This window comes from Rissa tridactyla, chromosome 2 (genome assembly GCF_028500815.1).
Source record: "Rissa tridactyla isolate bRisTri1 chromosome 2, bRisTri1.patW.cur.20221130, whole genome shotgun sequence".
NCBI classification, from domain to species: Eukaryota; Metazoa; Chordata; class Aves; order Charadriiformes; family Laridae; genus Rissa; species Rissa tridactyla.
Window position 1 is genome coordinate 148,538,591 of NC_071467.1, and position 13,104 is coordinate 148,551,694.

At 41.7% G+C, this 13,104-nt stretch overlaps 1 protein-coding gene across 20 annotated transcripts in view; it reads left to right on the plus strand.

Annotated features, from left to right (window-relative positions):
* KIAA1217 (KIAA1217 ortholog) overlaps positions 1-13,104 on the plus strand; it is a 356,360-nt gene that overhangs the window by 170,553 nt on the left and 172,703 nt on the right. For 13 of the 20 annotated variants that reach the window (XM_054190034.1, XM_054190041.1, XM_054190045.1 and 10 more), the window contains one exon: positions 7,666-7,952. In XM_054190034.1, the coding sequence (XP_054046009.1) occupies positions 7,666-7,952 (287 nt within the window). Of the gene's footprint in view, positions 1-2,498; positions 2,633-7,665; positions 7,953-10,225; positions 12,362-13,104 lie in introns of those variants that run through there. The other 7 variants (XM_054190033.1, XM_054190038.1, XM_054190039.1 and 4 more) reach the window with 3 other exon arrangements.

Here is a 13,104-nt window from a genome sequence, read left to right on the forward strand (position 1 = left end):
CATTTTGGGGGGCCACATTGCTCAGGCCCCATAGCAGCATCAGCAATACCATTTACTGTCATTCTCAGCAGTGAGAGCATCTTGCTGTGGCCATGAAAGCAACAGTTTCAGAGCAGGTTGGCACCATCCTAACAGGCACCTGGCTGCTCACTGGGACACCTCAGTGGAGGAGTCAAGAGACCAACTCTCTGTCTGGTGCTCTTGGCTGTGGAAACTAATGGTGCTGGCTAAAAGTAGATATTTTAATTTTAATGAAATTTTTATATATATATATTTATATCCTTTAGACTTAAACAAATTTTTCTAGGTTTTTTTTCCCCACTGTGGATGGAGGTAAAGCGTCCTAAGGGGCTAGAGTGCTTTGATTTTGACCTTATTAAGGCTCTTGGTACCAGCTGCGCTAATCTCCAGAGCTAACCCCGCTTATGTACAAGGCTGCAAAACCATTTTCCTTTTAGGCATTTGTAGGCAAGTATGTTTTGTGCTTTCCATTGCATTATTTCAGGATAAGGTCTTTTTAAATGCCCTTAGTTTCTTAACTCTCCATTTCTGAGCCCTGTGTACAGGTAATGTCTTGTTACAGCTTTCATGTTGCTACTCCAGGCAACTGTACTGGCTTTCTTTTCTCAGCAGCAGTTTCGGAGTTATTTTATATTTCTTGAAGATGGTGGTGTTCAGTGATCACTATTCCTGTAAGAGCTGTCTTCTCCTTCCAGCTGGCTGTGAGTATAAGTTGCAAGAGGCTCATCACACTTGTCCAGATTCTGGAAAACCCCAGTGTTAAAGGCACATTCCTCCATATCACAAAAGGCAACATCAGATAAGTGGGATGGCTGGCCACCACTTCTCCTCCTAAAATAGTCTGCAATCAGAGTGAGCAGGAGTAACCCACAGCCAGTAAAAACACTACTCTAAACACAATGTGTATCACACTGTTTTCTTTATATTGCAGGACAACTATAGGAGTATTCTATTGGGAACACTGTACTGCAGACCTTAAATAGCAGTGCTAATGTCTAGATTGTATTTTCATCTTTTCTATGTTTTCCGTGCCAGATTTCTGGGACTTCTGCCAGGTTCCAAAACCATATAGAATTAATTGCTAAAAAGGAAAATAAATATTTCTTAAGTGCTAGAGAATATGTATGTCTGATCTAATGAGCAATAGTTTTGTTCATTTATCAATTGTTAATTGTAATTTTCTCAAATGTTTTTTCTGTCTGGAAGGGGGAGGTTTGGAGTACGGGGAGAGTGATTCTCCTTGAGCTTCTGTATTGAATTTATATATACACAAAACATTTCTGCATCCAATAATCTAAGCAGACAGGATGACATTTCTGCCAGATAGAGATGTAGAAGGAAACGTAGGGGAATTTTCCTAGCCTGTCTGGTCTGGGTGGTTGAGAGGTCATTGCAAGCAATTTAGCTGATGTTTTATTGAAGTCAGAGTTGCAGAAAGCTTGGAAGACCAGATTATGCTAGGTCTGTTTAAGAAGACATCCAAGGTACTAACTGTTATATGGTGTTGCTGTATGAGGTTGATTTAAATGAGAAATTGCATATTTTCATTAATATCTCAGTTATGCTTTGTTCTTCACCTAATTCAGAAGTTGTCCGTGGATAAACTTTCTGGTCTTGTTGCTGTAACTCAACACTCAGCTTATTCCACCATCTCAGGCTCTACACTATGATTTTGATAGACTAATTTGGTCTGATATTCTCCACTAAATCAACACATATGGCATCTGCTGGAATCTGTGGGATTTGATCTCATCCTTCTCAGCCGCATTATTTTTTGCCTCGCGGCCCGGTGGACCCATTGATTCTCATGCAGGCTTCCTGCCTCTGATCTGCCAAAAGAGAATTAGTTGTATGTTTCTATATGCTTTGCTACTGAGGCTTCAAAATCCCTCTTAACCAAAGTCCCTGCTTACATATTGCTACCATTCATTTTTATTGGCTTCACTAAAGTTGAATTCCTGTATCTTGATTTTTCCCTAATTCATTCTCCAAGCAGCTTGAAAGAATTCAACAGAAAACAAAACCTCAAAGCGCTTATATAATGAATTACTTTTAAACTAGACGCTAAAAAAGACAGAGGAGCATTTATCAGGAATGTTTGTGGGCTTGGTGGTTACGAGCTTAAAAAAATATTCCGTGGAAGGGCTTTTGTCCCATGACAGAGATTTAAAAGGCTACGGATTCGGATTCCAGCAGGGACTGGGGCCTGTAATCATGTTTGAAATGTTCCCTTTCATAATGCTCGCCGGCTGCCGCGGGAAGCCAGCCGGCCAGGGGCTCTCCTGCAGCAAAGCCCATCACCTGTTGGGGCCCCGGGCTCGGGGGGCTCGTCCGGGCGCCGCCGCCGCCCGCCAGCGCGGGGAGACCCGCTCCCGGCACCGCGGGCATGCGGGGCGCTTAGCGGGGGGGGTGGGCTGGGGAAGGAAAGGAAGGGAAGGGGGGGGCCTTTGCTGCCTTTCTCCTCCCCGAGACGGGCGCTGACAGTCCGGGCGCTGCGGCTTCCAAGTTGGAGAGGGGGAGCCCGTGCGGTGGGCAGGGACAATGGAGGAAAATGAAAGCCAGAAACTTGAGCTGTGCCTGGCTTGCTCAGCAGACAGCAGAGAGATGAAGGGTAAGTAAGAGAATCAGGCAAAGAGGGAGTTACATTTAAACATGCCCCTCGCTGCTGCTTTTTATAACTGGAGGCAGAATGCATGGCGGGGGGGGGGGGGGGGGATGGAAAGCGTGTCTTTCTTGTGCTAATGGCTCTGCAGATTTCCCTAATGCTCCGACTTTGTGAGTTTAACTTCCACTTGAGAGAGATTTCTGCCTACCCTGTAAAGCAGGGAGCACGCTGTGTGGCTGTCACAGTTCGCAGGACGCTGCCTGGTGCGGAGGGTGCAGCTCCTTCGGGGAGGAGGAGAAATAATGTCACCTTCCCTTTAAATGCTCTGCCTGCTTCACCTATGGCAGAGAAGTAGGTTTGAGCTCACCTTTTTTCTCTGGGTGGCTGTTAAAAGAGGGGGCTTCAGAGCAGATTGTCACAGGGTTAGTTTACTTTGTGTGAAACCCGTTGGGTTTGTTTTGGAGCGAAGCCAGGAAATTATAAGCGTGGTTTTCACGGCGGGTCAGCTGTGATGCATTTGTACAATTACCGTTGCACTACATATTTTGTCTAAAAGCGAACGAAAACTATTTCCTGGTGAATTCTACGTGGGATGTTCCACGTGGAGCATAACATTCAGGTAGCATGACAAATACCTAATCTAATCTACATCTATTATAGTTTTTGTGGAGCACCTGTGAACATTCCCAGTTCATGTGTCTTGTATTCCTCATAAGCACTTGAGGAAAAGTTGTGTTACTCTGCTTCTGTGAAAGAAATAGCGCATGGTTGAGTACATATGGTTTTAAAAAAAGTTTACAAGTGTGTAATACCAGAAAATAGTACAAAGAGAATTTAGGAGAAAAAAATACTCTTCTTTTCTTGGGGGTTCATTAATTGCTTGATGCTCTTTTGAATTTTTTTTTTTTTAGTTAAAATAGGGGGCAGTGCAAGTCACGTGCATCTCTGTCTGTATATGTTTATGTTTAGTGGGACGGAAATCTTCACTTAAAGGATGTGTCTGAACAGGAAAAAAAAATATCCTTCATTAACATATTTCTTCTGTATGAGTTGCATGAAGCCGACGGAGATGTATGTGGAGCCAGAAAAACAGAGGTCTGACCAGACTGATTCCCCAAAATTTTGAATGCTGGAAGTTCATTACCAAATTTAGTAGTTTTGGCCCATATCCAAAAGTTACATTTGAAAGTTCCTTAGAAACAGAGCTAATTGTAAAGACACTGGAATAAATTAGAAAGAGTCAAGATAATCTCAAATTTACTGCTAGCATAAATGTAATGGAGGTAGGTTTGACTCACGCTGTTAAAACTGTATTCTTTTTTAAACTTGAAGTGTTGAATGCGGTTTGCTTCAAGGCTCAGTTTCATAGTATCAGTATGGGTCAGGTCCATACTTGTTGCTTTCTGAAATTATTCTGAAAATGTTCTTCTCTCTTGTCACCTGGATTGCAAAACAGGAATATTAAAGTCTTCACAACATTTAAAGTAATGAAGCAAAGTGACTTTCCTGACCTTTGTAGACCTCGTGGAGGGTGTGACTTAGAAGAATTGCATACCAGGATGTGTTGAAGGGACTTTTTATTTAAATTGCCAACTCACAGCAATTGATCCTTCATCATAATCTTCCTGATAGTCCTAGGCATACTCCTTCTAGGCTGCAGACCTGGACCTTTCCTGTAGTTATATCCACCTTAGTAATGGGTGATGTTAAGAAATCTTGAAAATTTGTTTTCAGATCAGAGAAGCAACTAAAGTGTAAGGGTTACCCAAGCCTTTGGATAACCAAAGCCCTCCCCTGTCAATCAGCAAGTCTTGCTTCTTGTTGCCCTCTAGACTTGCTACTTTATTGAACAGAAAGACCTTCAGCTTTTAGCTTCTGAATATGAGGGAGGGAGAGAGGGAGACAAGCTTATCTCGCACCTCTGTGTTTTCCATTGGCTTCTCTTTACTCCTTTTCCAAGGAGGGTACTTGCATAATTTATCCTTTTGCTACTCTTAGCTCTCTTCTGGGAACCATCACATGATCCTTCACACATTTCACAGTTATCTGTGGGCATTGATTTTTCTAGGCCTATTATCTTCAGTTGGAAGATATGGAAAGTTTGCCCATGCTGTTACTGAGCAACTCCAGGATCCAGAAAACCTCCCTCGGGTTCTCCTCCCTGTGGCCCACACAGCAGCTGTGGAGCTTGTGTGCCCTGAGGTACACAGCGGGGGTTTCACCACCCCAGCTTTCAGCCTCGCCATCAGAATCACTTGCCCCTGTCTAGGAAGTGGCCAAGGAAGATTTTTTTCAGCAATTACTTGGGGAAAGACCCATATTCAAGCGTGACAGAGAGTTTGGTTTGCAAAGAAAGTCACGTGCTGCTGCGGGCTGTAACGCGGCGGGAGGGTGCTGAATGCCCAGGTCAGCTCGCTGGCAAGACTAGCAATTAGTTTGCATAGTTTACATTCCTTTCTTTTCACTGGTATTTATACAGTATTCTCCAAATATATGAAAGAAAAGTAAGAGAATTTGTTGATCTTTCTCATACAGTATGAGAAAAATATGTTATTTTTGATTCCTTCTCAAGGTTTCTCCCAATAACAAATAGTGGCAAAACGCTTTACTTGATAGATCTCTTTATGTTCCAGATAATTAGCTTTTTCTTAAACTATTGAAATGGCTGAAGTGCAGAATAGGGAAAGGCTTTGCATGAGAGAGATTTAGGACCCGAAATACACATTCATGAGCTCTCAGTTGTGTTTGTTGGTGTGGGTTTACCTGCCTTTTTGAGGAAGTGCCTGCCACCAATTCAGTGATTGAAACTGCTGCTGTGGACATACTTTAAGGGTTTTTACCAAATTGCTGCACTCAGTCACCCACGCTCACGCTGACTCCCTCGAGCTCCGAGGAAATCCTTTATTTATGTCTGCCGCCTTTGTTCCAACAGCCTCAGGGATATAACCGCCAGGCCCTTAGTGCAACAAATTAAGGATGGTAAATTCCAGCCAGCCCCATCCCACCTCTTTTCCTCCCGTGTAAAATCCATTGAATTGACTGTGCAGCTGTCAGAGACCATTTTGGCTGGAGTGGCCACGCTTACTTCTTGTAAGCAAAACTCTCCTTTTTTCCACTTTTGTCATAAAAGCTGAGTGTACCTGGTGGTCGGTGCTCTGAATTTCCAGTAATCAGTGAGGCTAGATGTTTTTGTAATTGAGTTGTGCTTGGAAAAGTTGAGTGTGAGTGTGTGTGTGTGTGTGTGTGTGGGTACACGTGAGGCTGCTGCTCTGAAGGTTTAACCAGGTCTGTGCTTCTAAGAAGGTCTTGGAGGATGCTGCAGAAATTGGAGAAGGCAATTTGAATCTGCATGAGAGCAAAACTTCCCCTTGAACCAAACCTGTTTCCAAAGTTGGGCCTGGATTTGTGCTCGTTACAGGGTGGTGCAATCTGAGCTCCTGTGTCCGGTTCTGCTTTCGGGATAGGTTTCCATGAGAGGATGTTATTGATATTTTGGAGTCCATGAGCATTATAGGGAGCTTACAGAAACATGCAAAGTCTTTGAGGACCTTCCAGGGCCCAGTCTTGTTGTGAAACCCCAGGGATTTGGTATTTGTAAATTTGTGGGACGTCACACCAGCAATGGCTCCACCGGTGGAGAACTGACCTTATTACTGGGGCTTGGTGTTCTGTGGGACTTGGCAGGCAATTGACAACACACACCAGAAAGCTGAAAAATCCCCGGCATAAACTCCTGAGGCAAGCGGTAGGCAGGGTGTCAGACTGACTGACTGAACCATAAAAAGAAGCGAATAGGTGCCTGTTTCCAAAGAGCAGGGCCGTATAAATGGCAGCGCACGGGGGAGACGGCCACCTGGGGCATAAAGGGCCCCGAGGAGAAAAGTGTCACACAGAGAGAAATAGAGCTGTATTAAAAACACGTGCAGAGGGAGCTTCCTGCTCCTGGTGAGGTGCTGTAAAGGGTTAACACTTACAGGGACAGTGGAGGCTGCCCCAAAAAGATGGAAAAGGCCACAGCAGCCTTGGAGAGGCCTTTTCAATGCTTCTGGGTTTGGGGTTTTTTTTTGTGGTTGGTGTTTTTTTTTTTTTTTTTCTTTGCTGACAAAGGAGTGAGGGATTTTTTCAAAGGTATTAGGTAACAAGGCTCCAGACTACGCTTTTTCATGCACCAGAAGGTTTGTGTTACACAGTTACCTGAAGATAAGCCAGCACTTACATACCCGCCCTGTCTGTGTCTGCCTATCTCTTTACAAACGTCATCATGCTCTTTGGTCTTAAAGTAGATTTTAAGTTGTAAAATTTATCTGAGATATTTATTTTTTTATATATATATCTCACAAAACTTGCTTTTATTCTGTTTCTTAAGAGATGGTTTATTGAAAAAGTGATGTAGTATTTTCCAGCCCGCTGTCCTGAGACGTATAAAATCCAAGGGAGATCTGTGAAATTTAAAACCAGACCACAGTCAGAAATCAGGAAGAAAAGCCTCCAAAACCCTCTTCTTATTTCATAGGTGTTTTAGAGCATGTGGAAAACACACTGAAAAAAGATTAAGGATTACAAATCTGCTTTGTCAAAGGAATTTTATCAGTTAGTATCCTTAGGATAGTGGTTACTGGGTCATTAAGTGTACTGGAGCCTATTGAAGAAACCTGTTTCTTCTCAAGGAAAGCATCCTGTAGATTTTAAAGGTCAGGGAATAAGGGCCCTGTCAGATCTTCTTTTCAAGTCACATAGTGGTAAAGATGATATAAAAGGAACATCTACTTTAATGATGTCCACTTTTCTGTGAGGCAATACTGCGGTTGTGTGTTAAAAGTATATAAGTGCTGTGTGTAGCTTATATAAGTGATTATTTCCGGGCCACTTCTTGCAATGTGTTTATTCCTAATGATGCAGAACATGCCATTGAACACTACCAGACTTTTAAAAGAACCTAGATTTTACGGCGATTATTTTCTTTTTCTTATGAATGTGAATGTTGGGATTAACTTCTTATAATATAATGTTTGGCTTTTTTTTTTTTTTTTTTTTTGCAGACCAGGCAAAAACCAGTTTGCATGTAACATCACTAGACGATGCAGAATGTCTCCGACCTAAAGAGCTGCTTTCGACCCCGAACAGTCACACTTCTTCTAATTCAAAGTCCACCCGCAACATCCCTCGAAGACATACAGTAGGTGGCCCTCGCAGTTCCAAAGAAATACTGGGAATGCAAACCTCGGAAATGGACAGGAAGAGAGAGGCTTTTCTTGAGCATCTGAAACAGAAATATCCCCACCATGCCACAGCAATAATGGGACACCAGGAGAGACTGAGAGATCAGGTAGGAAAGTCAAATTTGTATCTTGCTTTTCGTTGAACAGTCCTTATAACTTCTACAAAATTGAGTGTTACCACAATACAAAAGGTGAGAATGTAACAAAGCATTACACAGATTTTTTTGATGTAGCCTAAGATTCAGTTGCTCCCTTGAAATTCAAAGAAACAATAATAAAAATGACACTATTCAATATTACCTTGGAAATGTTTGTTGAAACTGACATTTTTTAAGAGCTTTTCTTTTTTTTTTTTTTTTTTTTTTTTTTTTTGACTATACACGGAAAAAGGGATGAAGGTGAGACTCTTGATCTTAGTGTATGGGTATCCATCTACTTTTCACAGCTGAAGGGAAAATATGGAACAGCTGTTAACTTCTGTTACACTTTCAGCATTGGCACCACTGCCCGGGAGAAAAGAAAATATCTGTGGAGTGTGTCTGTATGCTTTAGCTGTCTCTGTTACCCTTTCATTTGCTTTCTTTTCTATTTTTGAGTCATTTAATACAAACAAAATGGCCTTATCCACAGGTATCTGCCTCCTCCAAGCTGTTTTGACATCCACATTGGTCTGTCAGCAGCGTAGCTTACGGTGGTTTCCTTCTCGCCTGCCTGCAATTGCTTTTCAGCAGCGAAAAGTAGATGTAGGGTCAGAGGCGATGTGACACGCTGATGTATTTCTCAGAGCAGGTGGAGGCTGCTGTCACGGCGACCTTCTGAATTCAGGGAATGCTGTGCAAGGGTCTCTTTGCAGCCTAACTCTGGGCTCTGGTTTTGGGTGCAATGTTAGAGTTTAATCTGTTCAGCTTTACAGGCAATCTACCTTCTATTCCATAATTCATTTTTTTTCAGTCAACCAGCAGAATTTAGAGTTTGGGCTCAAAAATCTTGTGCTCGTTATTCTTAGTTTAACAAATGATTGACAGCGAACCTTTTATAAAAGTTTTTTTTTTTTCTTAGTGTTTTATAGGTATTTCATCACCAACAGCAAATTAATTGTAAATAAGGAATATAAAACAAGTTGGAAAAATATTGTACTCTGTTATGGGAGTTCTTACTGAATTCCCAGCCTCTTTTGAAGCCCTCTAAACCTTTGGAGATCAGATCGTTGTTACAGGTTTGGAAAGATTGTCATTTGGTAACCCCCCCTCCTACAACTGCTCTTTGACAGGGTCTCTAGAGATCCCAGGTGCTATCACTGGCTCGGAACACAACTGCTAGAATCCATATGTATCCAGCTAAAATTACTGCAAGACTTCAGCTCTAACGAGGATGATCTATTCCTTATTTTTAAACAGCTTCCCTCCTTTTCTTTGAACGTCTCAATTTTTTTTTTTTTTTTTTTTTTTTCTCCCCACTTATCTCTTCCATGAACTTTAGCGACTGTGTGGAATGTGCTGGGTGGTGGATAAAGATAGCATACAAATTAAATAAAGGGGGTGGGAGGGGGGTGAAATCCAGAGATTAGATCTTTTGGAGTCATGTAAATATTTAGTCCCAGTGTTACAGACACTGCAAACCCAGTTTGAACAGCCTACAGCATTACACCCTACACATTTTGTAATTTGAGTCTTTTCTGAAGGCAATAAATTACAGAAGGAATGCAGTAACTGTTCCTGTTATTTGTTTAAAATGTGTCATCCTTTCTAATTTATTGAGGGTAAAATTCATGTGAATGTCTCCTGCTTCAATTTTTTTGACGATTAGACATAGGTGTTGTATGTAATGAGTTTTTTAATAATTGTAAAACAAAATAACTTTAAAATTACTATTAGAGCATCAGACTATCTTTCTTGGGCATGGGAAAGACTACAGACTCCATCCATTCAGCAAAACTTTAAAAAAAAAAAAGATAAACTCAACAGAAGCCACATTAAAAACATGCAGAAATAAATTACGGCAGTTGATTGTAAGAAATTTGCTTAGTTGAAATGTAATGTATCAACAGTCTGACTCATCAGATGCATTAAGATTATTATGGTCGTGGCATTACAGTTCAGAGGGGGTTTTTCTTATCAATTGTGTCTATGCGTGCACACACACACGTATGTGTGTATTTTGTGTTTGTGTGCATATATATGTATCTCTCTGTGTATAGATACACGTAAGTATATATATATACACATAGCTATATGTGTGTGTATATATATGTGTACATAGTGCACACTTACTTAGCTGCTCCATGAGTAAAACCATAATATAATTTTGCTTCAGAGGGTGTATATATGTATTTAGCATACATAGTTCCTTTTTTCCTCCCCTTATATATGTATGTGTGTAGCAGTAATATAGAAGAGAAAGTACATAAACATGTAGTAGGTATGTGTATGTAACATATATATATATATATGACGTACAAAATCAGTAAGATGTATGGGGAGAGATGAATTAAAATGTCACGATTTATTTTCCAGGTTCCTTTCCTCCCTTCTTACTTCTCCAGCTGCTCCAATATCTGGAAAGTGGCAAAATTATCTATGGTGGGAATTTCCCCACTGTGGGAGATCTGTCAAGGATAGTAGCTAATGCAACACCATTTTCTAATCTCTATATCAAATGGTGCATCTGGAACATAAAACATCCCAGTATTTACAATCAGGAGATAGTCCCTTGTATATCATATAATTTGTCTTCCAGGTTGTTCTAAACCCCTTCAGGTCCATAACCGACAAAAAAGGGACAGAGAATCAAGATTGGAAATTGTATCTTCTTTTGTTGACTTTTTTCTCTTGTCTGTTTTAACCATCAGTATCTGAGTATGACAAACCAACCCCTGGTTTGCAGAAAATAAATGTCAGGAAAAAAATATTTGAAGTTGTCAGATCATACTGTATCACCTGCACGGGCAAGGTCAGCTCTGGATGTTGCCTGTATCTTCCACTACATATTAGTGGTTTCATCCAGGCTCCGTTTACTCAGATAAATCCCTCCGTGGATGTGCCTCCTGAGGACCCGTTTCGACTCTTGATAACCTGCCACAAATCAGAAGTACCGTCATGGCCAGGTAAAATGCCACTGGGGATTACTGATGGTTAACTAACGTGGTGACCTGAAACCTCCCAGCTGCGCACACAGATCATCCCTCCTCCACCCTGCAGGTTTCTTACCCTGTTTGTGATATCTTATTCTGGAAAGGAAAGCTCACAGAGACAGGGGCCGTCTTTATTTGCACAAGGGCCTTGGGATACTGCCGCAAGGCAAATAACCAGCAGCTGAGCTGGTCTGCGTGGTAAACTGCATGGTAAACGCAGCAGCCGGGGGGGTGCAGGTTTTCCTCCTTGCAAGAAAACCCCATAGCAGCTCCCTCCGCCTGGAAGCCTGGAAAGCCGAGGAATGAAATCTTTTTTTTATAGGTAATGCAAGTTTCTGCAGGAGCTTTGGATACGTTGCCTCTGCCAAGGCTGTCTCGTCTGGGTTAATGAAAGCAAGGTGCTAACGTAATCCCCAGGAAAGTTAGAAAGAAAAAAAAGAGAGAGGAAGGAGGAAAACAGTCTGAGTCTTCTGAAGTTTGAGATGGTGTGAATCATCTGCTGCTGAGCTTATGGCAGGACACGGTCACCCACTTTAGGTGGGGTTGAGTCCGGTCAGCAGCAAAGGAAAGAGCAGGAACAAGTACAAAAGCTGGTCCGGCGGCTGCGAGGATGAAAAACAGTTTGCAATTAAGAGGTTAAAATGCTAACCTGGCCATGGGAGGGGGGTAATCCCTGCTGTGAACCTGTTTTACAAGTCATGGCTAAAAAAAACCCGACACCTTTCTGAGGGACAGAGAGCAAAAATGAGCATGTAGAAGTTTTTCAGAGCTGGAGATTTTGAGCATGCCTTCAGAAAATGAGCTGGAAGATGTTTGCCACAGATTTCCTTTGTTGTTGTTTGACTAGGAAATGCACTGAGAGATGTGGAAGGGTCGGCAACAGCTCTGGCATTTCAGCCACTGCTCTGTGAAGAATAAATTTATTGGCAAACGAAATTGTATTTCCACCAATTTAAAAAAAACAAAACCAAAAAAACCCCACCACCCTTCCGGTGCCTGTGCAAGGCTGAGTGCCTAGAAAATGGTGGTTGAGGTTTTTTTTGTTGTGTTCAGTTAGGTCTGAACATGACAGGTAACTCTGGCATCTGGGCAGGTGTGGTTAAGGTTGCCGTGGAGATCCATGATGTCATGCTTGATAGAGCATGTCAAGACAGCTAATCTAACATGTAGATGTTCAAAAAGTCCCATAGGCTAGAACTAAGCTTTATGCAAATAACAAAGTTACGCTGCAAAAGGGCGAAAGAAAATACGGCTGAGATATGGCGTGCGCTTTACCTGGCAGCTTGAAAGGATTACTACAGGCTTCATCATAAATTTAAACTTTTGGAACTAAAAGAAGAGGATTTCAGACCGTCTCTGGCTTCACCTGTGGAATCTCACTTTTCGGTAAATAAGCCTCTTTCTCTCTTTGCCCTTTCCGTAAAAAAATGCTTTTGAAATTGTGGAGTTCGCTTCACCACGTTGTTCCTCCTGGCAGCGGGGCTGAGTCAATAAAGCAAGTTTTCTGGCATGGCATGTTCCCTTTTCTCTTTTGAAAATGCGTTCTTTATTGAATGAACTGAGAATTCGGAATTTTTCGAAAGGCATTGTAATGTATTATGTTGATTATATGAATCATGCTGCAAAAATGTCCTAGGTAGTGTTTTGGAGGAGAAACTAAGAATGGAGACACTGTATTTATTTGTAGATTATTGCCAGATGTCTCTCCTTTAACTGTTAAAATAGAACCCTAAAATTACAACAGCATTTATTCCAGCATTTGATATCTGCAAAAATACTGGGGCGTTTTTTTTTTTTTAATGTATCATAGTATCAGTTGGTTAAACAGACTTTGAGTATACGCTTCAACATCACAGGGTAACGCTGGGGTATTTCTTAATAGATTTTTTTCTTGGGTAAATATAAGCGTATTTGGAGGTAAAAGTCCAGCAACAGAAATGCTGTTGGGACTTTTGGGTTTTAGGTATAAACAAAAGGGGGTATTTTCTGTCCCATTGGAGAGAGAGGAAAATCCCTGGGTTCTTAACTGCAACCACTTTTGTGCTTAGATCAATCACAACAGATCAAGTAAACGTCGATACGGAAGGGATAGCCCCCCCGCTGGCACCGCTGTGATATGATAACGGGGA